General features: G+C 39.4%; 2 protein-coding genes across 8 annotated transcripts in view; one reads left to right on the plus strand and one right to left on the minus strand.

Moving 5' to 3' along the window:
- The first annotated feature begins 4,981 nt into the window (after window positions 1–4,981).
- Window positions 4,982–20,106, plus strand: Ctbs (chitobiase). 2 transcript variants are annotated; one of them, XM_076575166.1, is made up of 8 exons: window positions 5,068–5,205; window positions 7,488–7,585; window positions 8,760–8,898; window positions 9,359–9,567; window positions 14,737–14,908; window positions 16,007–16,104; window positions 16,406–16,567; window positions 18,902–20,106. In XM_076575166.1, exons 2-8 carry the CDS (start codon window positions 7,556–7,558, stop codon window positions 19,091–19,093), a joined length of 1,002 nt encoding a protein of 333 aa, XP_076431281.1. In that variant the 5' UTR covers window positions 5,068–5,205; window positions 7,488–7,555; the 3' UTR covers window positions 19,094–20,106. The 2 variants fall into 2 exon arrangements, with proteins under 2 accessions (XP_006984789.1, XP_076431281.1); XM_006984727.4 differs by lacking the exon at window positions 7,488–7,585 and having other exon boundaries at window positions 4,982–5,205.
- Window positions 14,565–22,964, minus strand: part of Spata1 (spermatogenesis associated 1) — a 33,473-nt gene continuing 25,073 nt past the window's right edge. For 2 of the 6 annotated variants that reach the window (XM_076575165.1, XM_076575163.1), the window contains exons 13-15: window positions 21,727–21,814; window positions 18,171–18,241; window positions 14,565–14,888 (exon numbers count right to left, since the gene is read on the minus strand). In XM_076575165.1, coding sequence (XP_076431280.1) covers window positions 18,219–18,241; window positions 21,727–21,814 — 111 coding nt within the window. In that variant the 3' untranslated portion in view covers window positions 14,565–14,888; window positions 18,171–18,218. Of the gene's footprint in view, window positions 14,906–18,170; window positions 18,242–20,625; window positions 20,751–21,726; window positions 21,815–22,964 lie in introns of those variants that run through there. The other 4 variants (XM_076575161.1, XM_076575160.1, XM_076575164.1 and 1 more) reach the window with 3 other exon arrangements.

A 22,964-nucleotide genomic window follows, 5' to 3' on the forward strand; every position in this document is an offset into this window, starting at 1 on the left:
ACCAGCTATCCAGAAATGAGTGCAGAGCTTATTATCAACTCCCATCCTTCCTTTTAGTTACAGCCGAGGCTAAGTGAATCCTCTAGGGTCATAGAGCTAATAAAGATAGACCTCACGTCTGAACTAACAGGTTCTATAAGAACTGTACCAAGAACTGTGGAGTCATTGTGATGGGCAGGATCAGTACACTAAGAACCTTAATGCTGCAAATAGGACATGTTAGCTTTCTCTAATATTAAGTCTGACTAGTTGGTTTGACCCCTGACTCACAAGGACATATGTTTCTGGCTGTGGAATTAGGTAGAGCACAATAGAGCTCAACAGTCCTTTTGGGTTGCTCTTATACCATTTTGTGCATGGTACTAGAATATAGTTTTGTTTTGTTTTGTTTTCTCCCGAGACAGGGTTTCTTTGTGTAGCTTTGTGCCTTCCTTGGAACTCACTCTGCAGCCCAGGTTGACCTCAAACTCACAGAGATCCTCCTGGCTCTGCTTCCCGAGTGCTGGGATTAAAGGCGTGCGCCGCCGCCACCACCACCCGGCTTTAGAATATAGTTCTTAATAAAATTACCATCACCATATCTACCATGGTCATTATTATTGTTAACTTCACCATCATCTAGCTTATATTAAAATTAAGGCAAATTTCTATTATTTTAATTAGAATTATAAAAGAATCCTTTTCTATATCTTGAACACTGGAAGAAACTGGAAGAAACCTGGTACATGGAAGCTTACACGTTGAACTGACCTCTCTCAAATTCATGTTGAATTTCTAACCACTGTCTCAGAAATTCCCTCTCTAGTTAAAATGAAACCATGAATTCAGTTAGTTAAATGAAGTCTAACTAAATGAAGTCATCTAGTTAAAATGAAATTATTAGTGCAAGTTGTTTTGCAGTAACTGGTGTCTGCAGAAGCAAGGGAAATTTTGAACACATTCATATAGAGAACGCGTCATGTGAACCTGAAGATGACTATTTACAAGCCAAAAAGCAAGGTTGGAATAGACGATTCTGTCCGTCTTTAGAAAGACATCACCACCAATATATCTTGTTCACGGACTTCTAGAATTATGGAACAGTAGATATGTTGTTATTGTTTCATTCATCTGGTTTGGGGCACTTAATTACTGCAACCTTAGTAAACTAATACAGGCAACAGAAGGAACATTGTGGCCATCTCCAAGTGTGTGGGCTATGTATCATTTATCTAAATTGTTCTATCGTCAATAAAAACCCAGGACTCAGATCAAGAAAACGGTGGAGGAAAGACCAGCTGACCCTCTCTCTCCATGCTTCTCAGATTGAAAAGGCCTGTGAATCTTTCTAAGCCCTCCCTATTCTTTCCTGTGCCTTTCTATCCTATCCTGGGTTCTCCAAAATCTCTATGGCTAATTCCAGTCAGCTAGTTGGTCACTCTGCCCTCCCCCGATTCAAAGTTAATTTTATTAACAGTTTCAGAGTGTCACAGTGTGATCAAATATCCCATAACAGGGCTGTGGTTAACAGTGCTAAAGATGAGCAGGCTTCTATCTGCTCTTCAGTGCAGTCAGTCTTGGCATGTTAACAGAGAGACCTGGCCAGCAGGACGGCCTTAGTCCCTATTGGTTTTCATCAGGTGGCAGGTGGAAAGTGAACTCCTTTTCAGTAATGGTTGCTATGCCAATACAAGCCAGTGACAAGTATTCTGTTTGCAGATTGGCAGCCTGTTTTCTAAGCCCCTCAACTTGAAGTACATGAAAGGCGCAGCGTCTCTCAGTCTTTGCATGCCGGATGGACTGCCTCAAATGAGATGCAGTTTTACAGGATGAATGTGAAGTAAGTTTACTACATTAGTAAAAGGGGAACAAAAGTGGGCTTTACCTTTCCTAGCAAACCAACAGAGAGGTTTTACTGATTGTGAATTTATTCTGAGCCCACAGGAATGACTGGCATGGAGGCACATCCTAAAAGTGACAGTTCTGCTGTATGATGCATAGTCCTGCTCACGCCGGAACGTCCGTAAGCACCATACATGCTGTCCTTAGAGATCGTGGAAAAGAACTCTGAGTGGGATGAGGACTGTTAGATCAGGGTCCAGTGAAGGAGGCTGATACAGCTGCAGGAGGAAAGGTTTGGGATTCAGGAGGAGTTCAAATATCTGAAGTCCTCTACAGAAGAGAGATCACTGTTTCCAGCAAGTTCCCAAGGTAAAGTTCCTGGGAACAATAAGACAATTTCCAGCCCAAGGTGAAGAAACTATCTGCAATTAGTTTTATTAGTTTTCTTTAAAAGGTTAGCTGCTGAGTAAAATGGCAAGCATATTCTGGAAAAGCCAAGCAAAAGCTGAAGCTTTTTTTTTTTTGAGACAGGCTTTCACTATGGAGCTCTGACTGTCCTGGAACTCACTATGTAGACCAGGCTGGCCTCAACTCACAGAGACCTGTCTGCCCCCGGCTTCCCAAGTGCTGGTATTAATGACTTGTACCACAATTCCCAGCTTTGAAATTCATTCCTTATGGTAGGGAGAGATGGGTGTAAGGTGGGACTGGAAGACCTGATGTTCAAAGCTGGCCTTGGAGATTCTAGAAGCTGTCCTGACATGTGCGGCGGACTTGATGTCAGTCCTAAACTGTCACCCTAATGCTGTTTCTCCATCTCAGTAAGACAGATACCTAACTTAAATTGAGATGACTGTTAGAAATAGAGCACTGTGGCCCAGGGTGCTGCGCAACCTGAGCAGACAGATGACTTGCTCGGAGGCCAGGTGATAGGCTCTGGAGCAGCTTGAGTGCTGCCCCTCCCTGGTGGGAAATGGAGACTGCTTGGCATCATTGTTAAGATCACGGACTTGGAGCTACATTGTCCAAGTTGAAATCCTAGCTCCACACCTTACTATCATTGAGCTACAGTCAACCCTTGAGATACAAATCAGGTTTTAGATGGAAAAACACCGAAAAACAAGAGTATCTGCTAAGGCAAACTCAGGTCAAATCCCTGCTTCACATTTAGGAACGTCAGGGCCATCTGCCTGTAGTTTAGCTTCATTGTCTGTGATATCAGGCTGAGACCCATGCCTATTTTACACGGCTATGACTCTGATGCAAGTGTGAGGAGGCAGTGCATATCAGAGCAGCGAGAAAGAGCGTAGCAGAGCAGACGTCCTCTCATCACAGGAGACTGGAGAATGCTGCCACTGCAGACCCCAAGAAGACTTCAAGAGCTGCGATGAGCTGTGATATGGTGTTAATTGTCAGCTTGACAGGATCTAGGACAATCAAGGAGACAAGCCTCCAGGCATGCATTATCTAGGTTAGGTTACCACTGGGCATGCCTATGATCAAGTTAATTGTGGGAGGGAGACTCTGGCACTATGAGTTGCACTGTTCTCTAGGTTAGTTCCTACACTGCATTATAAAGGGGAGGCTAGCTGAACGTCAGCACGCTTTCTGATGGTGACCAGCTGCCTCAAGATCCTGTTGCCTTGACGTGGCTGCCATAGTAGACTGTACCCTTGAACCGTGAACCGGCATAACCTTGTCCTAAGTTACTTTTTAATTACAGCAACAGGAAGAGAAATTAAGACAAAGCCAATCTGCAAAGATTACAAGTATACTAATTTATTCCGTTTCCAGTTATCTTAAGCTTGGTCCTCTTCTCAGAGAGCTCGGGGAGGTCTTTGTTTTGATAATACTTTGGTTCTGGGAAAATAATTCATTTAAATTTTTATTGGTGTTTAGGGGGTTTACAATAAATTTAAACTCATATGCTATAATTGGCGTTTTAATTGTTATTATGAGTTTAATGACATTCAGTTTCCTTTAGAGCCATAAAGAGAATATTTATTCCTGTTGATGCTTAAACAGGAGAATTCCCCATAGAAATGCAATAATCTTCAAAATGTGCTTTCTTTCCAGCATGTACTGCACTTGCCAAGCAGAAAAATATAGGCGCAACCCCAGGATCTCATAGAGCAGTGGTTCTCAACCTGTGGATCACGACCTTTTGGGAGTCGAGCGATTGTGTTCACAGGGGTAGCCTAAGACCGTCAGAAAACACAGATATTTACATTGCAATTCCTAACAACAGCAAAAAATTTCGTTATGAAGTAGCAATGAAGATAATTTTATTGTTGGGGGGGGTGTTTCACCACACCATGAGGAACTGCATTAGAGGGTCGCAGCATCAGGAAGGTTGAGAACCTCTGTGATGCAGTCTGCTGAAACTCCCCTGTCACGTTCTCATAACAAAAGGAAAGGCTCTTCATGAAGCTGTAACTCTCATGCTAAGATCACTGCCCAGAGTTTATTTTATCTTTAAATTCACTTTATTTTATGCGGGGGGAAAAAAAATCACAATACACACAACCAAATACCTGGTAATATGACAATAATATCACTCCATCTGTTTCACGTTTTTTTTTAAACATCCTGTGTAGAGACTTGGAAAAGAATGCCCATTTTTTGACTGATTTTGAGTTTTAAAAAGAAAACATGAGCTCTTGGAGTTTACAGTGAACTTACTGGGAGGGTGTGGGGGGTGGGTGTGCAAATCGTTCTGAAACGATTGTAAGATGGATGAGCAGAAAACTTTTAGAACACGCAACCATGGCATGGTGTGGAGCCAAAGAGTGGGGGAGAGGAGAAAAGTGGTGGAGCTGAGAGTTACTCCAGTGAAGACCACTTCGCTGGCCTTTCCAAGCACCGGAGTGTGGAGTGTGGGCGCCTCTTGCCTTCACTCGTACGCTGTGCCTGCAGGTACCAGGGGGGCGGGGTGGTGGTGGTGGGGGAGACAAGAGCCCCAGGCACCCGGCAGCAGGCGCAGTGGTCTACCCATCACCGAAGCAGGCCCCGCCCTCTAGGCCCCGCACACCCCGCAGCAGGCCCCGCCCTCTACCCCCCCGCAGCAGGCCCCGCCCTCTACCCCCCCCGCAGCAGGCCCCGCCCTCTAACCCCTCACCGAAGCAGGCCCCGCCCTCTAGGCCTCGCACACCCCGCAGCAGGCCGGTCTCGCCCACGTTTAGCAGCAGGCCCCGCCCTCAGCAGCAGGCCCCGCCCCTCAGGAGGTGCCTTCCGGAGGCCTCCACCCCAGGCATGGCGCTACGCGGTATCCCTCTGCTCACTCTCCTGCTGCTGCCGCTGCTGGCGCTCCGGCTCTCGGCCGGGGACTGCCCGTGTTCCGAGGCTGCGCTCTGCCGACCGGTCCGCCATCGCCGCGACTTCGAGGTCAGCACGCCCTTTGCCCGTCCGCCTGGTACTCAAGGCCGTAAGAGCAGCAGCCTTAACCACCCCGAGCCTTCCGCTATTCGGATTCCCTTCAGAGTAGACAGGAACTCTGGGCGGCTTCTCCGGCCGCTTGAGCCAGCTGGTGCCCCTGCCTCATCGGACCCCCAAGGCCAGCTCCTGTCCCTACCCAATCAGCCTCCTGCAGGAAGGGAGGAGAACCGGTCCTCAGTTTCCAAAGCAATGCGTGTTCAGTACGGATAAAGTCTCAACCCGAAAAGTACACCCCAAAGCAGACGTTCTGCTGACCTTTACTCTTGATACGGATCCTTATGGACGCTCACTCCCCCAGGAGTGGGGCAAAAACAAGTACTTGGTTTTCCTTTAACCCAACCTTACGGTTTATAAAGCTTCTGGCAACTTCACTCTTTTTTTTCGAGATAGGGTTTCTCTGTATAGCCCTGACATGGAACTCTCTCTGTAGACCAGGCTGGCCTCGAACTCAAAGATCCTCCTCACAGAGATCCTCCTGCTTCTGCCTCCCAAGTGCTGGGATTAAAGGCATGCGCCATCACCGCCCCACAACTTCACTCTTTCTTGAAGCAATAGTAAAACCACATAACTGGAGTAGACAGCGGTAGCTAGACTTGGAAGAAGTCAGAGAGGTCAGAGGGTTGAGTCTACAAAAATTGTACAAAGAACGAACAATTCAAGGGTCTTAACCTTGTATTTGGCTTTGAGGTATAGCTATTTAAATCTCTGTGTTTGCACCCATTGTTTAGAAAAAAACAGTGACAGTGTTTTGTAGACTCTGCCTACTGTGGAAAGCTAACATCCTTTAAAGGAAAAAATGTAGGCCCATTAATGTTTCGTTGAGCAATGGTCATTGGCAGCACTCATTATAAAAAGCTCAGAAGTTAAAATTCCAGGTAGTAGGTCTTTTACAGGCTGAATCTGGAAGAGAAGTAATTGGTAAAAACGGATAGCTGCTTACCTTTTTGTTTATGGTCTGGCAGAATTTCCCAGAGATTAGTTAGTTGGCTGGTCCTGATTGGCTAAATTGGAATCCAGGGCACTCACTCAGCTATTTCAGCCTGAAGCTCCTCCCCACAATTAAGTGGTTTTATAACAATCTGATTTATTGTGGCACTCAATACCTAGTGGGTGATATAGTATTTGTGAGCATTTTGAATTACACACACAAGGAAACAGAATTATTCTCATTCACAGATTCGTAGAAAATGAGGCCTTTCCCTGGCTTTTTGTTTTTTGAAATAGGGAGACTAGATTATATGGTCTCCCTCCCCACTGCATATATTTGGGTGTGTGTGGTGGAATACTGGAGAATTTAACTGTGCTTTGAGGGTGAACACCATTTGTACCAGCTGGTTTTATGTCAACTTGACACAAGCTAGAGTTGTCAGAGAGGAGGGAACCTCAACTGAGAAAAGACATCCAGAAGATCCTGCTGTAGGCAAGCCTGTAGGCCATTTTCTTAATTAGTGATTGATGTGGGAGAACCTACCCCATTATGGGTGGTGTCATCCCTGGGCTAGAGGTCCTGGCTTCTCTAAGAAAGCAGGCTTGGCAAGCTTCCAGGCTCCTTCCCTGTTGGAGTTCCTGTCCTGACTTCCTTCGAGGATAAACAGTGATGTAGAAGCATAAACTAAACCCTTTCCTCCCCAAGTTGCTTTGGTCATGGTGTTTCATCACAGCAATGGTTACCCTAAATAAGACACCATTCTCTACCATGCCAAAAACAACCCCTCCTTCCTTTGTATTTTCAAGATTGGGAGTGGTTGCTATTATATCACAGGCCCTAGCTTTTTTTTTTAAATAGCAAATCTTAATTATGAGAATTAAAGCATTGGGCCATTCGTTTTGCATTCTGTGTGTAGTTTACTGGATAGTTGCTTGGCAGAAAAAAATGAACTATGCATAGTTAATTCTGAAAGGTAAGAGGGAGGATGAAGAAATTAAATGTTGGCCTTTACTGTTAGGGTTCGTGCTTTACACAGCCCTTCCCCATCCATTCTCCTGTGGTCCCCAAGTCTCTATTTGCAGTGCCAATGTCATGTGCCATCCGTGCTTCAAACAGCAGTGGATCTCCAGATAAAACGGTCAGTTCTGTGGTCCCCCAAGTGCTGCTTGAGAGTGCCACCTACCTTGGTAGTTTCATGTGCTTCCCTCTCGCTAGCATTTCTGTGCTGTAGCTGTAGAATAGGGCGTTGGTTTTGTTCCGGCTCTGCCAACGCTCACTTGTCTTCTCTTTTGTCTTCCTCCAGGTCTCGGAAGTCCCCTAACTTGCAGTCATCGTGGATTTCTTGTGACACCTAGCTAGCAGATTCCCTTTATGTGGTGTCACGGGCCGATGTATCCCCTTGTATGCCTTAATGCTATTGTCATTAATTCCTAGTGGCCCTTGGTGTTTATCAACCTCTGTGCCTCTAGTGCAGAGCAAAATGCCTCTCCTACATTTTACTGGAATTCATTAATATTTACTAAATCCATAAATTAATACCTTGAGGTAAAAGGAACATGATCATTGTTGCTTTTGTGCTTCTAGAATTATCTTTGAGGGGAAAATGCTGGAGGAACAAGTTAGCTACTTTAAAATTGGACCTGACTGCTCTTCTAAGTTAGCATCATCCAAAGCACACAGAGAACCAAGCAGTGTCCATGGCCCCACATGAAGTAGGCAGAAGTTGAAACTCTTCAGACTCTGTACTTGGTGTTAGCTGCACTGTTCCAACCTTCGCTGAGACCCCACTCATGATCTCCTTCACCCAAACACTCCCCTACTGTGATTCCAGTTTCAGTCTCTTTCAATCTGTTTCTCACTTCAGCAGAAGGGGTTTTCCAGAACACATTCCTTTTCTTTTTAGAAGTATTTGTGTCCTGACATTAGGTGACGAAGAATGCAGGGAAAGGACACATAAACCACAAAGGTGTAAAGCAGATGGTTTTCTCATTTCAACTCTGTCACAAGCTTTTTGTTTTGTTTGTTTCACAGATAAATGTAAAAAAATTAGTCAATAGTAAAAGTAAAAAACCTTAAATGAACCTCCATGGCTTCAGGGTGGCCATTCAGTCTGTATAGAAATTCGCTGAGATGTAGTTTGATGTTTGAGTGGCTACCTTAATCTAGATGAATGATATTTTTATGTGAGTCCATTACAATAAAGTGTTTTATTAAATAAAAATGCTTCTGTCCTCTCCATTTCCCTCGGGATACTAACTTCTCAATAGGGCTGAATTACTGACACAGCTATTCATGATTTGCCCCAGATGAACCATTTCCTGGTTCTTTTCTGTGCTCTCTCTGAATTCTAGGTGTCTGCCATACTAACACAGTCACTGCTTTTTTTTGTCTTCAGACCTCGACAGTAGCCAGTACTTCTTCCAGGTCCATGTAGCCAGCAGTTATAATGGTAACCTGATGTCTTGTCCTGTACTCTGTGCCCAATGTCTACCACAGTTCTCGACATAGAGGTTTGTGTATGTCAGTGTGAGAATCTCGGATTAACTGCTGGTGCCTACCCCTGTTTTCCTGGCAGGTCTTTGTATTTGATGTTGGACAGAAAACCTGGAAATCTTATGACTGGTCACAGATTACAACTGTGGCAGTTTTTGGAAAATATGACTCAGAACTTATGTGCTATGCTCATTCAAAAGGAGCCAGAGTAGTGCTAAAGGGTATGTTATTAGCAGACACATGTGCCTAGCCAATGGGAAAAACATAGTTGTTATTTACTATAGTCCTTTTTTTGGGCCATTGTTTTTTTCAAGACCTAAAGTTAATTGTAGATACTGTTAAATCTAGTCCCAAAATACTGATTTTCTTTAAATAATTAAATAAAACCACTTCTTGTTTTTGAGAAAATGTGATTGCCTAATTACAGCATACTGACCTTTAGTCATGTTCTGCTTCCACAAGTTCTGCTTCTAATTGAGAATTATTTTACTCATAATGACCATTGGTAAGCAGTGGCTGTTATTTGGCTATTTCTCCATTTGGAAAACAAATCAGAGGCTTCATATTCCAAAAATAACGATGTGTCTCAGACATTTTGATCCCTTTGGGAGTGGCTTCGTGAAGTAAATGGTTTTTAACTGTGAAAAAGCATGTGTATAATTATGTCTGTGTCTGCCAAAGGTGATGTCTCCCTGAAGGATATCATTGATCCTACTTTCAGAGCATCATGGATAGCTCAAAAAGTTAATTTGGCCAAAACACAACATATGGATGGAATTAATATAGACATAGAACAGGAAGTTAATTGCTTTTCACCTGAATATGAAGCATTGACAGCGTTGGTCAAAGAAACCACCGAGCGTTTCCATCGTGAGATCGAGGGATCACAGGTAAATACATATTCGTTTTTTGTTGTTTTTGGTTTGTTAATCAAAATGTATTCATGAAAGTATGGCTTATGGTATCTTAGTTTTATAGTAATGAATGGTGAAAGAATTTCTACACATATTTCCCGAATACCTTTTCTGGAGTGTTAATATTATTTAAATTCCCGAGTTTCTATTCATATCAAAATACAGCATTGGGCTTGTTCTGTCTACTTGCCTGCAGCAAGAAGCCAGAAGGGCCTAAACTGCCTTTACGAGTAGAGAGCAAGAAAAGCAGGCACGAACAAAGAGGGGTAGTGCTGGGGAATTGCCCCATTCTCTGTAGTCTCTATATTATTTGCAAAGCACTCAGGGCCCACAAAAGCTCGAAGGACTAATTCTAACCAACCAGGCAGAACTGTAACAATAGGCCATACACATAATTAGAGCCGATCTCAGCACAAGGCGTCTTACCAGACAATGTGTAAGTAGCAAAGGGCCGTGTGCTTCCAGATCAGGGTTGTCAAACATGGCCACACATTAAGATAACCTGGGTCTTAAAAAAGAATAAAAACTTAAACACCTGTGTACACACACTGGAGAGTCACCTCCAGGAATATGCACAAAGCCCTGGGTACAACCTCTAGCACTGAAAAAAATGATTCCTGAGTGTCTTAGTTAGGGTTTCTGTTGCTGTGAAGAAACACACTGCCTCTACAGTGACACACTTCCTCCAACATGACACACCCACTCAATAAGGCCACACCTCCTAACAGTGCCACTCCCTGTGGGCCAAGCATTCAAACACGAGTCTATGGAGGCCATACCTATTCAAACCACACTGAGCAAATTAATGATCCCTGTCTTTAAGCATTTAAAATCCTGCCATATGTGATGGTACATGTTTAATACCAGTGCATAATTGATAAGAGGCAGGAAGACTGGGATTTCAAGGCTAGCCTGGGCTATATAGTGAGATGCTGTCTCAATAAAGCCAAAATATTTATTTAAGTAGGACTCATACACATTGTTCTTGGTATCCCTGGAAGTTGTCTCCAGGACTCCGGATATCAAAATCTGTAGATGCTAAAGTCATGTACAAAATGGCAAAGTATTTGATATAACCTACACAAAACTGCCCATATACTTTAAATAATCTTTATATTACTTATAATACCTAATACAATGTAAATGTTACATCCATAGCTGTGTTGAGGATATAAGGGTAAGAAAAATATCCACACATGTTCATTATAGACAATTAGCAAATTTTTTTATCTATACTTTGTAGAATCAATGTAGAACTCACCATTATATAAAATATATATAATAAATATATTCTGAGTATCTGTTATACATACATGTAATATTCATGCAAGGTAGAACACCGTAAGTACTATAAACCAATGATTCTGAAACTTGCTCCATGATCACATGAGGGTGCTATTTATAATTTCCTAACACTGATTCATCGAGTATGGGATAGAGTTTTGGGAACTGCATTTTTACCATGTGCTGTAGGTGATTCTAGCAGAGCTGGCTGTCATGAACTTGAGACTCACTGGTAAAACTATGACACAAGGATGAACATATCTAGTGGGAAGGAGATTTATGGTTGAGATTGGGATGACAGCATCACTCTTGCACTCAGGAAATGTTTGCTAAATGTTTGTTGAATTAATTTTTTTAAATTTACATTTATTTAGTCTGTGTATGAATGAGTGTGTGCGTGTGCACATGTGTATAAGTCAAAGAACAACACTGTGGAGTCATTTCTCTCCTCCCATCAGTTCCAGAGAACAAACTCTGGTTTCTATACTTGGTGGCGAGTGCCTTTACCCTGAGCCATCTTGCCAGTCCTGAATAAATTAAAAGGAAGATTTTAAAAGGTATATATCATTTATACAGGGTTAATCTTGAAATGATACTTGAAAATTTCATTATAAAAAAGGAAGAACAAATGATAGACCACTCAAAAAGGAGTCATTCATGACATGGCTCAAGGTTCTTAAGCTAGAGATCAGAAAACAAAAATGCCCAAAATAGAGAGCCTTGAGTGGGAAACTGAGCTTCTTAGGAATGCAGTCAGAGTTAAAGAGCTAGAGATGCCTGTAAAGAGTTCTTTCTACATCTTTGTTCTGAAAGTAGACTTAATGCTGTGGTAGTTTGAATAGGAATGGCCCCATAGACTCATGTGTTTGAATGCTTGGCCCACAGGGAGTGGCACTATTAGGAGGTGTGGCCTTATTGAGTGGGTGTGCCATTGTTGGAGGAAGTGTGTCATTGTAGAGGCAGGCTTTGAGGTCTTATATGCTCAAGCTAAGGCCAGTGTGACACACAGTCTCCTGCTGCTGCCTGTGGACCAGGATATAGAACTCTCAGCTCCTTCTCCACCAACATGTCTGCCTGCATGCCACCATGCTTCCCACCATGACAATGGACTAAACCTGTGAAACCATAAACCAGCCCCAATTAAATGCTTTCCTTTTATTTTTTATTTTTTATTTTTTTTGTTTTTGTTTTTGATTTTGTTTTTCAAGACAGAATTTCTCTGTGTAGCTTTGCACCTTTCCTGGAACTCACTCTGTAGTCCAGGCTGGCCAGACTTGATGTGGTCATGGTGTCTCTTCACAGCAGTAGAAACCCTGACTAAGACAGATGCCTTATGTGACTTAGCACAGGGCAAGCTGTAAGGGTGAATACTAAAACTTAAGGCTTTAGCTTTCTTGTCTTTAACCACTACTTTCTCAGAAGATAAACTGTGACAGGCAATTCAAGTGAAAATACTCTTAGTATTCAAGATATGTAAGTAGCAACTGTGGAATGGAAATTTAACTGCTTAGTGGTACTTGCTAACTTTCTCTATTACTGCAAGACAGCTCCCATTTTGTAATGAGAGGCAGTGACAAATGGGTCCAATATGTAAAATTTTACTTCATAACCATTTTTTGTAGAACTGTTAGTACTCAATCATAGGGGAAACTTTCAGAAAGTCTGAAAGTTTTGCTAAGATAAATTAGACAAAAATATGAAGATTTTATATAAAGACTCATTTTATTATAATTGATAAGTGTTTACTGGGTGCCTGATTAAGGAAAAAACATTTGGTGGAATTTTAGAATGTTTTTACACAATAAAACTTATTAATATTTAACACAAACAATATTAGGTCCAGCCTATATTGTTTGCTCCCAGGGTCCACGGAAAAGTCTTAACAACCAGCTGAGGATTCTAATCTGAGGGATATTCAATGAATCTAAGCACACTTGAGTTCTTTAGTCCATTCACTTTATTCTTCTACAGCGATTCTATCTACACGGTTACTTTTCTGCTCTCTTACTTAGCTCCTCTCGGTCCCTCCTTCTCTCAGTCCCTTCTGCTGTTCTCTCACTATTCTACCTAGTTCTTTCCATCTCAGTCCTCATCTTTGTTCTTCTCCATCCATCCTCTCAGTGCTCCCAGAGAACCAGTCTATATACCCACACAGTAATTCTATGGCAAAGCAATGCAAGGCTTGAAGTTTTCAGGGTCGCAGAGAGAGGTGAGAAGGATCCACACATAAAGCAAGTAATTGTCAGGTTCCAATTGCAACTCAAAAGGGGAGTGACTAAAGGGGAGTTCTCTGGTAGGGCCAACTAAAGGCTAAGACCAATTAGGGAATTTATGTGCTAGGTAGAATGGTAGGGGTGAATAAGTCACAAGAAAGTCAACTGTCTTTGGCGCAGCCATTCCGCTCATCCCAGCTGCAGCTGCTTTCTGATAGGGAGGGGCACACATGCTAGGTGGCTAAGCAACCTATGTCAGAGCATGTAGTATTTGGTTAAAAAAAGCACTTTCACTCAGAGTAATTGCTGAGGAGAAAATCTAGGAATAGCACCTGGTTGAGGAGGAATTAAAACTTGATTTGCACAAGAAAGAAGCTTGCACCTATCACCTGCCTGGCCTGGAGGCAATCTCCTTGGGTCAGTGGGAAGTAACTGCCTTAACTCAGTAACTAGCAAATGGCTAAAACATCATCCCAGGAATGGGAGCAGTAAATCTCATAAGTTATGGTCTTGTGTAAATAACCCGGGGTGAAGGTAAGGGGTTGAGGATTTAATTGTTAGTGGTTCTTTTCTCTATCTGTGAGTGAGATGAGCTAATGTTTATCTATGTGCAGTTTTGTCCTTGGAAAAAGGTATCTTTGCTGAAATACTTCTGTCTGAAGAATGGCTCTGGCCAGATATATGTTAATAAAAAATAAACGCCACTGGGGACAGTTATCCAATTACCCCAAATGTATAGGGAAAGTTGTGCCCAAGATTGAGATGCAATTGTGAGATTACGTGTACACATAACATGGAGATGCACGGTAAATGGGGAGATTCATAGCTGTTATTGCATAAGAAGTTTACAAGAGACAGCCAGTTCATTCAAAAGGTAGTAATTCCATAACACCTTGCATGATGATTTCCTTTAACAGAACCCTTAGTTCTGATAGGTTGACCTTCTGAGCACTAGTTGTCACCTGCTGTAAACTCTCATGGATTTTTGCTAACAATGGCACTCAATAAATATTTAAAGTAAAAAACATATTTTAAGAGACCCATCCTTGATGATCACCATTGAAAGTAAAGGATAATTTATCACCTATTTCATTTGGCTATTTCCAAAACTAAGATCATTTAAGTGATGCGTTAAGCATTTTGAGTTGGTGAATAAAGCCCAATTATCTTGACTCTAATATTGGGCCCACCCTACCATGTCATATAATTATGAATCAGGAACTAACTCAGAATACCATCAGGCAGTACCAACAGGTGACCTATGTTGCCCCCACAGTAAAGTCTGTATTTGATTTCTTTTCTTCACCTTCCACTTATTCAGGAGCCCCACCATAGTGTTATTATTGAACCTGCTTCTTTCAATCAGTGAGTTCCTAGCCTACCCTTTGAGAACATTTGCATTTGAAATTCTTTTTCCTCACAGTGCTGTGTTCCTGGTTCTTGTGTATCCAGATATGTGCGCAGGCCAGTCCAATGTAGTAACAAAATATATTTATTAGGCCTTATTAGCCTTCTTCTACATATGTCAGATTACATACATTGTAAGCAGTTCTTTATCCTTAGGTAGAATGAGGCAAGAGAATGTATGATAAGAATCTGATATACTTTATCATGTTATATAAAATAACGTGTAGGCTTTTTTTCACAGGTAACTTTTGATGTAGCTTGGTCACCAAAGAACATAGACAACAGGTGCTATAATTATACCGGAATCGCAGGTGCCTGTGATTTTCTCTTCGTGATGTCTTATGATGAGCAAAGTCAGATCTGGTCAGAATGTATTGCAGCAGCCAATGCTCCCTATAATCAGACATTAACTGGTAAGAATCCAAGAAATGATCACTTGATTAGTATTATTTATTCCAAAACCTTGCACACTAAAGTACCTTTTAGTTTTTCTAAATTATTTATATACCCCTTTTATGTAAAAGCTTGCTTTACAAATAAAAATATAACAAAATAATAAAAATAAATTGGACAGCTTTAGTATTTTCAAAAAAATTGAAAATTTCATTTACTTCTTATCACACCCTCATGGGATAGCTATGTTATCATTGGTCCTACTTCATACTTCAAGCCATATGGCAAGACATTTTTATTTACTATTATGGAAGTTAGTGCAAAAATTCTCAGCTGGTCAGAGTGCAGACAATAATTGTATATGAACTCAACCATATATACTCAACCACAAATGGAAACTCTGTAACACGCACGCACGCACGCACGCACGCACGGTTCAGGGACACCATTGTGGGGCGGACAGAAAGAGTGGAAGAGCCAGAGTTGGGGAGGACCATAGCAGAAGTGTCTTCTGGTTATGAAGGACTGCACACTCGGAAGTTGACAGCAGCTGTGGCAGCCACACAAGACTGGCACAAGATCTAGCCCGTCCCCATTCTTGTCAGTAGTTGGAGAGTTTGTTCACATTCCTTGTGTCCTACATTACAGGTCACCATAGTATAAGAGCAAGGACATTTCTTATCTACAGTGGTCACTAGGAAGCATACAGAGTACTTTTAAACATAGAACACTTGAGTTTCTATATGAAATTCTGAGTATCACTACCACAAAGTTAAGATTTACAGAACTTCTTTTTGAAGCTTTAGAATACCAAATATCAAATATACGTTAACAGCTATATATGATTTCTTGCAATTTTCATTTCTCCAATTATATTTTGTTTATTTTGTTTCCATATCATCTTTACTGGATGTCATCTCTTATTAATAAAGAAAGCTTAGAAAGCAAGACATAGGACTTCCAGTTTTTAAGGGATGACTTTTTAGCAGAAAATGGATCTGTAAAAATGTACCTGTTTCTCCAAACTTAAGATTTGGTAGTGTTGTCCAGCTTCTATGTACATATTAACAGATATATAAACAGAAGAATTATGTGTTTTTCTATCCCCATGTGACTAGGATATAGTGACTATATCAAGATGGGCATTAGCCCTACGAAACTTGTAATGGGTATTCCCTGGTATGGTTATGATTATACCTGCCTGAATCTATCAGAGGTAAGAACAACTTATTTGTTATATGATTGCTCCATTATATATTTTAGTCTGCTTTGATTATGTTTAACTTTATTTAAATAATTTCTGAAATATATTTTGAAGCTAAACTTTGTTTCTTTATAATTTTCTAATATGGAAGTTTCTGAATGCCATGCATTTTCTTCTTAATATTAATGATTATTGTATATATTTATAGATTATTTATAGTGTATCTTTTATTTCTAACAGTTTTTATTATTTGTCTCATTTGGACTTTGACATTTGCTTAATAATAACATGAACAAGTATTCTGTATCTCTAGGAGGACGTCTGCACCATTGCAAAGGTCCCTTTCCGAGGGGCTCCCTGCAGCGATGCTGCAGGACGTCAGGTGCCCTACAGAGTCATCATGAAGCAAGTAAACAGTTCTGTTTCTGGGAGCCAGTGGGACGAAGACCAGCAAGCTCCTTACTATAACTACAAGGTACGTTTTCATAAGTTATCAACATTTACTCTATTAGTTCCCATAATCTGTATTTTGTGGTTAGATATCTGGCATTAATAATTTACCAGTTTTACTGTTTCTGTGCATAAACCTGTCTGAGTCTGTGTAATCAGGAAGTTGAGTTGCCTGGGGAACAATTGAAGTTACATTACTAGTGTAATACTCTTGCCTGGTCGACTTCCTTTTGGATGTTTTATGCATATCACAAATAGGACTTCCTTAATAGTCAACAACTATGCTGAGGTAATTTGCTTTTCAAAGGGCTTTGACCAAAGTAGGTTTTATGTTTGAAAGTCTCCATTTATTTCAAAATAGCTTAACAATTCTGATGAGATCTAGAGAGGTGGGAATGAAGCTGAGATTAGTAGATGAGTCATTATAGATTTTTATATTGAAAAAATGGCATCTGTCAATTTTATTTTACAAGTAAAACCAATTATAAGGAATTTTAAAAGTTAGGAACAGAAAAACATTACATAAGAAAACATACACACACATAGCATATACACACGTACATAAAGGCAATATTACTAGAATTCTGTTCTGAGAACTGTTAACATTATGCATAGATATGCACATACATATGCAAACATTCATGCATGTTCTATGACCAAATATATTTAGAAAACACTTGGTCATATCTGTTGGTCTGGGATTTCTATTGTATGGAATTATATTAAAATATTTAGGAAATGTTGCAATACATAAACTATTTATTTAACATAGAGCCTGCTTCAACCCACTCAGAACCAGGCAGGGAAACAGTATTCTATGGTTATAGTAATCAATTATATATAATTTAGAAATATGTATGTAATGATAGTATATACTGCCATAAACTGTTTTGTAATCATTGGCTTAATTTTTCTTTACTAAGTGAGAAGATGCAGAAACATTTTCTTTTTTCAAAAAATTAACATTTTTAATTGACAAAATTGTATCTATTTATGATATACAACCTGCTTTGATATACATATCCATTACATGTGTCTTACTTTGCACAGTTCTTTTATAGTGAGATCAGTTAAAATTAGCAATTTTAAAATATGTAATCCCTCGCTACTTGCTCTTAATTATCACGATGATGGTATTTACTAGATCTTTTTTACTTGTTTCTCTTGTCTGACTAAAGTAGTGTGTCCTCTGAATGTCTCCCATTCTCCCCATCCACATCTTCTGATATAACTACCATTTTAGTTTCTTTGAAGGAATAGATTTGTTTTTGAGTTAAGTATGTTTACTTTATTTCCTAGACACACTTTAAGGTATTTTTACTCTTATGCATTAGTTGCATATGTCAATGGGATTCAGTATGGTTTTTCAACACAATACACAGCATCCACTGATAAAATCAAGGTTGATAGCATTTTCCTTATAATTTCTTTATATTTGAAGCCTTTGAACTCTTCCCTCTTATTCACAGTGACAGTGGTACAGGGTAGAGGGTGAGTACAAGACCACAATCTAGTTTTTGTTCTTAATCAGTCCTGTGCTCAGTCATCCCAGGAGTCACCTCCAAAAGCCTTAGGATCAATTCTGGAAGACCTAGGAAGGTGGCCCTTTCCTTCTCCACTGCTATTACCTGTTCATCTGGCTGATTTATCACAAACAGTATTCATCTACTGAACTCTTAGGTTGGCACACTTCCAAAAACTGTAAAGAATACAAATAAATAAATACACAAATAAACAAACAAGCAAACAAGCTGGTTTTAATGGACAGTAGCAGTTGTTTCTTTTAACTTGGGTTGCACATCAGTTACCCAGTGGAATATTAAAACAGAAGATAAACAGATGTGGATCCTAGCACCCGCCTTAGAAGAATTTGATTCAGCATGTTTTATGTAGAGTGAGACATAGAAATCTGAACTGTTAGTTTTGTGTTGTTCTAAGACAGGGTCTCAGTGTGTAGCTTAGACTTGCCCTGAACTCATGATCCTCATCTTTTTGAATGCCAGGTGTTCATCACCAGGCCCTTCTAGGGTGTAATTTAAAAGCTCCATGACTTACAATGATTCAAGCATACATCTTAATTGATAGTCATTAGAACAGATCAAATAAAGAATCGTAAGACAAGGAGGTTCTTAAATAGACTACATTAGGAGGTTAAATTGTGTAATCTTTATTGCTGCTAAAGTACCACAAGGTAATATTTAGAAATACAATGTATATGACCATTAAATAATAAAGCAGAAATGTAATGTGCTATAAATTTTTCATTATTTCTTTGCATGCATTTTGAATCTTTGAATTTGATAATTTCCCCCTCCTGTATTAAATTCTTTAAATTTACAGTTTACTTGTTTTTGTATAGGATCCTGCTGGCCATTTTCATCAAGTGTGGTATGATAACCCCCAGAGCATTTCACTAAAGGCAGCATATGTCAAAAACTATGGCTTGAGGGGCATTGGCATGTGGAATGCCAACTGTCTTGACTACTCAGAAGATGCTCTAGCCAAAGAGCAAACGGGAGAAATGTGGGGAGCTTTAAAATCAAGGCTGTGATGGAGAGGAGCATCTTTTGTCAGACTATTAGATTTTACAAGAATGAGCTGTATAAATGGATCTAACTTCTTGCAGAGATAAAAATGTATATATTTTGTCATGTTGCCATAACTTACCTATTGATATACTCAACACACAGGTAAGAAATAAATTCTTCATTTGAACATAAAAAATACATACATATCTTAAATATCCAGGAATATAAAAGCATGAAATAAGTCAACTACTGTATTAAATATTCCTCTTTGTTTCAATATTATAATGTAATTTAAAAAATTGCTTTCAAAATTTCATGCTGAATTTTCTCTCTTGGTATTAAAATGTACTGTTAAAAACCATTACTGATTTTAAAAATATGTGTAGCTAGTGGACAAAAGAGGATAATGGGGTGGGGAATAAATATGATCAAATTATATTACACACATATATAAGAATCTCATAATGATGCCCATTATTTTTTACAATTAATATATGCTAATAAAAAATTTACAAGAACTATATGTAACTTGAAATAAAAAACTGTTGGCTTCAAACACGGTCTTAAGACCTAGCCTTTGAGAAACAGTTTATGTTGAATTTATTTTCAACAAATCTTAAATTTAGAACCGGGAATTTAGTATCTCTTTAGATTCATCAAAATGATTAGACATTTTTCTGCTTCCTGACTCCTTATAGTACATACTAATGTTTCATGATACCCACATTAGCATCATTTAAACCTAAATTCAAGATTACTTAGTAATATTTGAACCAGTAAACTAGAGGTACTTGATATGAGATTTGTGTGTAAAATTCTTGTAATAAGAATAAGCTGATGTTGAACTTGATTCTATTCACTGTTTATACTTCTAGTCATTCATAGTCCTTCACTTATTAACCCTCATCTCTTGCCTAGTTTTTATGTTTTTCTTGTACATTTGCATTTTGCTTATAGCCTATGTAAGAACATTATTCTCTCATCTTGCTCCTTTTCTAAAAGATCAATTTTGTGAAAATAAATTTCTAAATGTAAAGCAGTCTTTGTTCTCTTTTTCTTTTCTTTTCTTTTTTTTTTTTTTTTTTTTTTTGCTGAGACAAGGTTTCTCTGTGTAGTTTTGGTGCTTGTCTTAGATCTCGCTCTGTAGCCCAGGCTGGCTTCGAACTCACAGAGATCCGCCTGGCTCTGCCTCCTGAGTGCACCACCACTGCCTAGCCTGTTCTCTTTTTCAAAGCAATTAACAACATCACAGGGCTGGAAAGATGGCTCAGCAGGTAACAGCACTGGCTGCTCTTCTAGAGGGTTTGGGTTCAATTCCCAGCACCCACATGGCAGCTCACAACTTCATTTCCCTAGGGGCTCTTTAATTCCAGTTCCAGGGGATCTGACCTTATGGCACACACATGGTACACAGACATACATACAGGGACAGACATACAAACATCCATGCATATAAAATAAAATAAAATCATAACATTGTATTTATATTGCTTTCTGAAAATACATAGATTAAATGTTTATTGTTGTGGAATAATCTTTTTGTACACAGTGAAGATGTGTTACTCTGATTGGTTTAATTAAAAGCTGAATGGCCAATAGTTAGGCAGGATTTCCAGGCAGAGAGGATGCTGGGAAGAAGGCAACGAAGACACCAGGGATGCAGAGCAAGTAGGATGGGCCCTATGGAGATGAGGTAATAAAACCACAAGGCAGAAAGTAAATTAATAGAAATGGGTTAATTTAAGTTATAAGAGCTAGTTAGAAACAAGCCTAAGCTATTGGTCAAGCTTTTATAACTAATAAGAAGTCTCTGTGTCATTATTTGGGAGCCACCTTGCAGGACACAGAAAGACTCACTACAGTTTGTATCCTTTGAACTCCATGTACATAAATCCTGTCTACTTTACATATGATCCCCTCCAAACTGGAATAAGTGATGTATTAACTATTTGTTATGACAGTGTTATGTTTTCTATTTACTTAGTTGTTTGACAGTAAAATTATTTACTTCCTTAGTATATGTTGAATAACTTTATATTTATAAAAATCATATTTCTAAAAGCAGTACAAATTAAATTATTAGACACAAATTTGTCATACACCTATATATGCAGTTGTTTTTAAATGAAATATGATTAACAAAATTTTATTTCTAGGCAAATATACTGGTATTTACTAAAACATATGTTTTGCTAATCATTAATTTTGCCATCATACTGGCCTTTAAGTTCATTAAAAATAAGATTATCAGCCGGGCGGTGGTGGCGCACGCCTTTAATCCCAGCACTTGGGAGGCAGAGGCAGGCGGATCTCGGTGAGTTCGAGGCCAGCCTGGGCTACCAAGTGAGTCCCAGGAAAGGCGCAAAGCTACACAGAGAAACCCTGTCTCGAAAAACCAAAAAAAAAAAAAAATAAGATTATCAAATGTAAAATAGATAATAGACTCAAAATCTTCAAAATAAACAGCCACTATTTAGATTTATACTATAATTTGCAATACCTACACAAAAAGTAAAATTTTAGTCTTATTTTTAAATGTATTCTTTAACTACTACATCAACCTTATGATTTATAAAAAACACTGCAAAGGAACACAAAGGCTTGTTTTGTTCCAGTCATTCTCTAAAATCTCAAGAGGTCAGTTAGATGGACTTACACAGTGGAGATTTGAAAGATGAGCTCATTTTCTTTTGTGTCAGTTCAGCTTTCAGTGTCTGTAAATCTGAAACTGCTTGTTTTCTCATCTGCAGAGAGAGGTGCCTTTTAGAAATGAACTTCACCTCAGCATTCCAGAGGATGTCATGATGGGAACTGCTCTCATTTACCTTTCATGCCTTCATTCTTACTATATTACTGCAGTAAATTCATGTTATACATCTTGGTTAATAGGCATTCTTATCCAGCCAGATGTGCATGAGATAATGTCCGTTGTAAGTATATAAACAACAGTTGAAATGTCTCAAAATATAGAATAAAAGGAACTTTACTTTTTACTTTGGCTTCACAATCTCAATGTGTAACAAGTAAAACAAGTGATAATAGGATCCTGAATACAAGACTCTTTAGGGAATGAATAGATAGTTAAGATGTGTAATAGGATACACTTGTGCCCAGAATGCTTCGAAGGTCTTAAACCTTTGATTTTCCTCATTTCATAATTAAGGAAACAAGGCCAACCAAAGGCTAAGTACTTTGCTCAGAGTGTAAAACTACAAGGTTGGAACAGCCACCTGTATTCCACATACTATGTATGGACCAAGAGCATTAGCACCGCCTCTGAATTTACTAAGAATAATAAATCTCAGGCTTCCCTGGGTTTATGCAGCCAAATGCTGCATTTTTAAACAAATTCTCCTGTTAATATAAACCATTAAACTTTTAGAAGTACTACTTATGCTCCACTACCTTGAGTAAATATGGTTGCAACACACTCAGGTGTGATTTTCTGCCTCTTATTTCTGAATAGTATTGGTGGGAATGTTTTAGGTGGTTCATTTAGAAATCAATAAATACTTATTGGTTATACATCTTCTAGGCACTATGGTTAAATACAGGACTTTTTTTCTTCCAGTCCTTAAACTGAAAACTTCTTGTCTTTAAAACAAAATTACCATTTAGGTTTAAGCCATAAGTCACAAGAATAAAGTTAAAATCTATACAGAAGGTGGAATCTAATGTGCATGCTTTCCAGAAGGAAGTGGAGGAAGTCATAACTGAAGGCTGGATATACTCCTTTCTGCATCCCCACTATCCTCGGGTGTATATCTCGACTTTGGCTTCCTCTCCATATACTGAACATATATTGTTTCCTTCACTGGACAAACTTTTTATTGCACACTATTTAATATTTAACTCATATTATTGAAGTTATCCTTTGTTCTTTTCCTCTTAAGT

The sequence above is a fragment of the Peromyscus maniculatus genome, chromosome 6 (assembly GCF_049852395.1).
Source record: "Peromyscus maniculatus bairdii isolate BWxNUB_F1_BW_parent chromosome 6, HU_Pman_BW_mat_3.1, whole genome shotgun sequence".
Taxonomy (NCBI): Eukaryota; Metazoa; Chordata; class Mammalia; order Rodentia; family Cricetidae; genus Peromyscus; species Peromyscus maniculatus.

What these genes read in the sequence shown, in the direction of transcription:
- Ctbs (XM_006984727.4), top strand. Translation starts at nt 5,074, where the DNA reads ATGGCGCTACGCGGTATCCCTCTGCTCACTCTCCTGCTGCTGCCGCTG. An exon ending in CCTGCCTGAATCTATCAGAG is followed by an intron (nt 16,105 to 16,405) that starts GTAAGAACAACT and finishes CTGTATCTCTAG; the next exon opens with GAGGACGTCTGCACCATTGC. An exon ending in CTCCTTACTATAACTACAAG is followed by an intron (nt 16,568 to 18,901) that starts GTACGTTTTCAT and finishes GTTTTTGTATAG; the next exon opens with GATCCTGCTGGCCATTTTCA.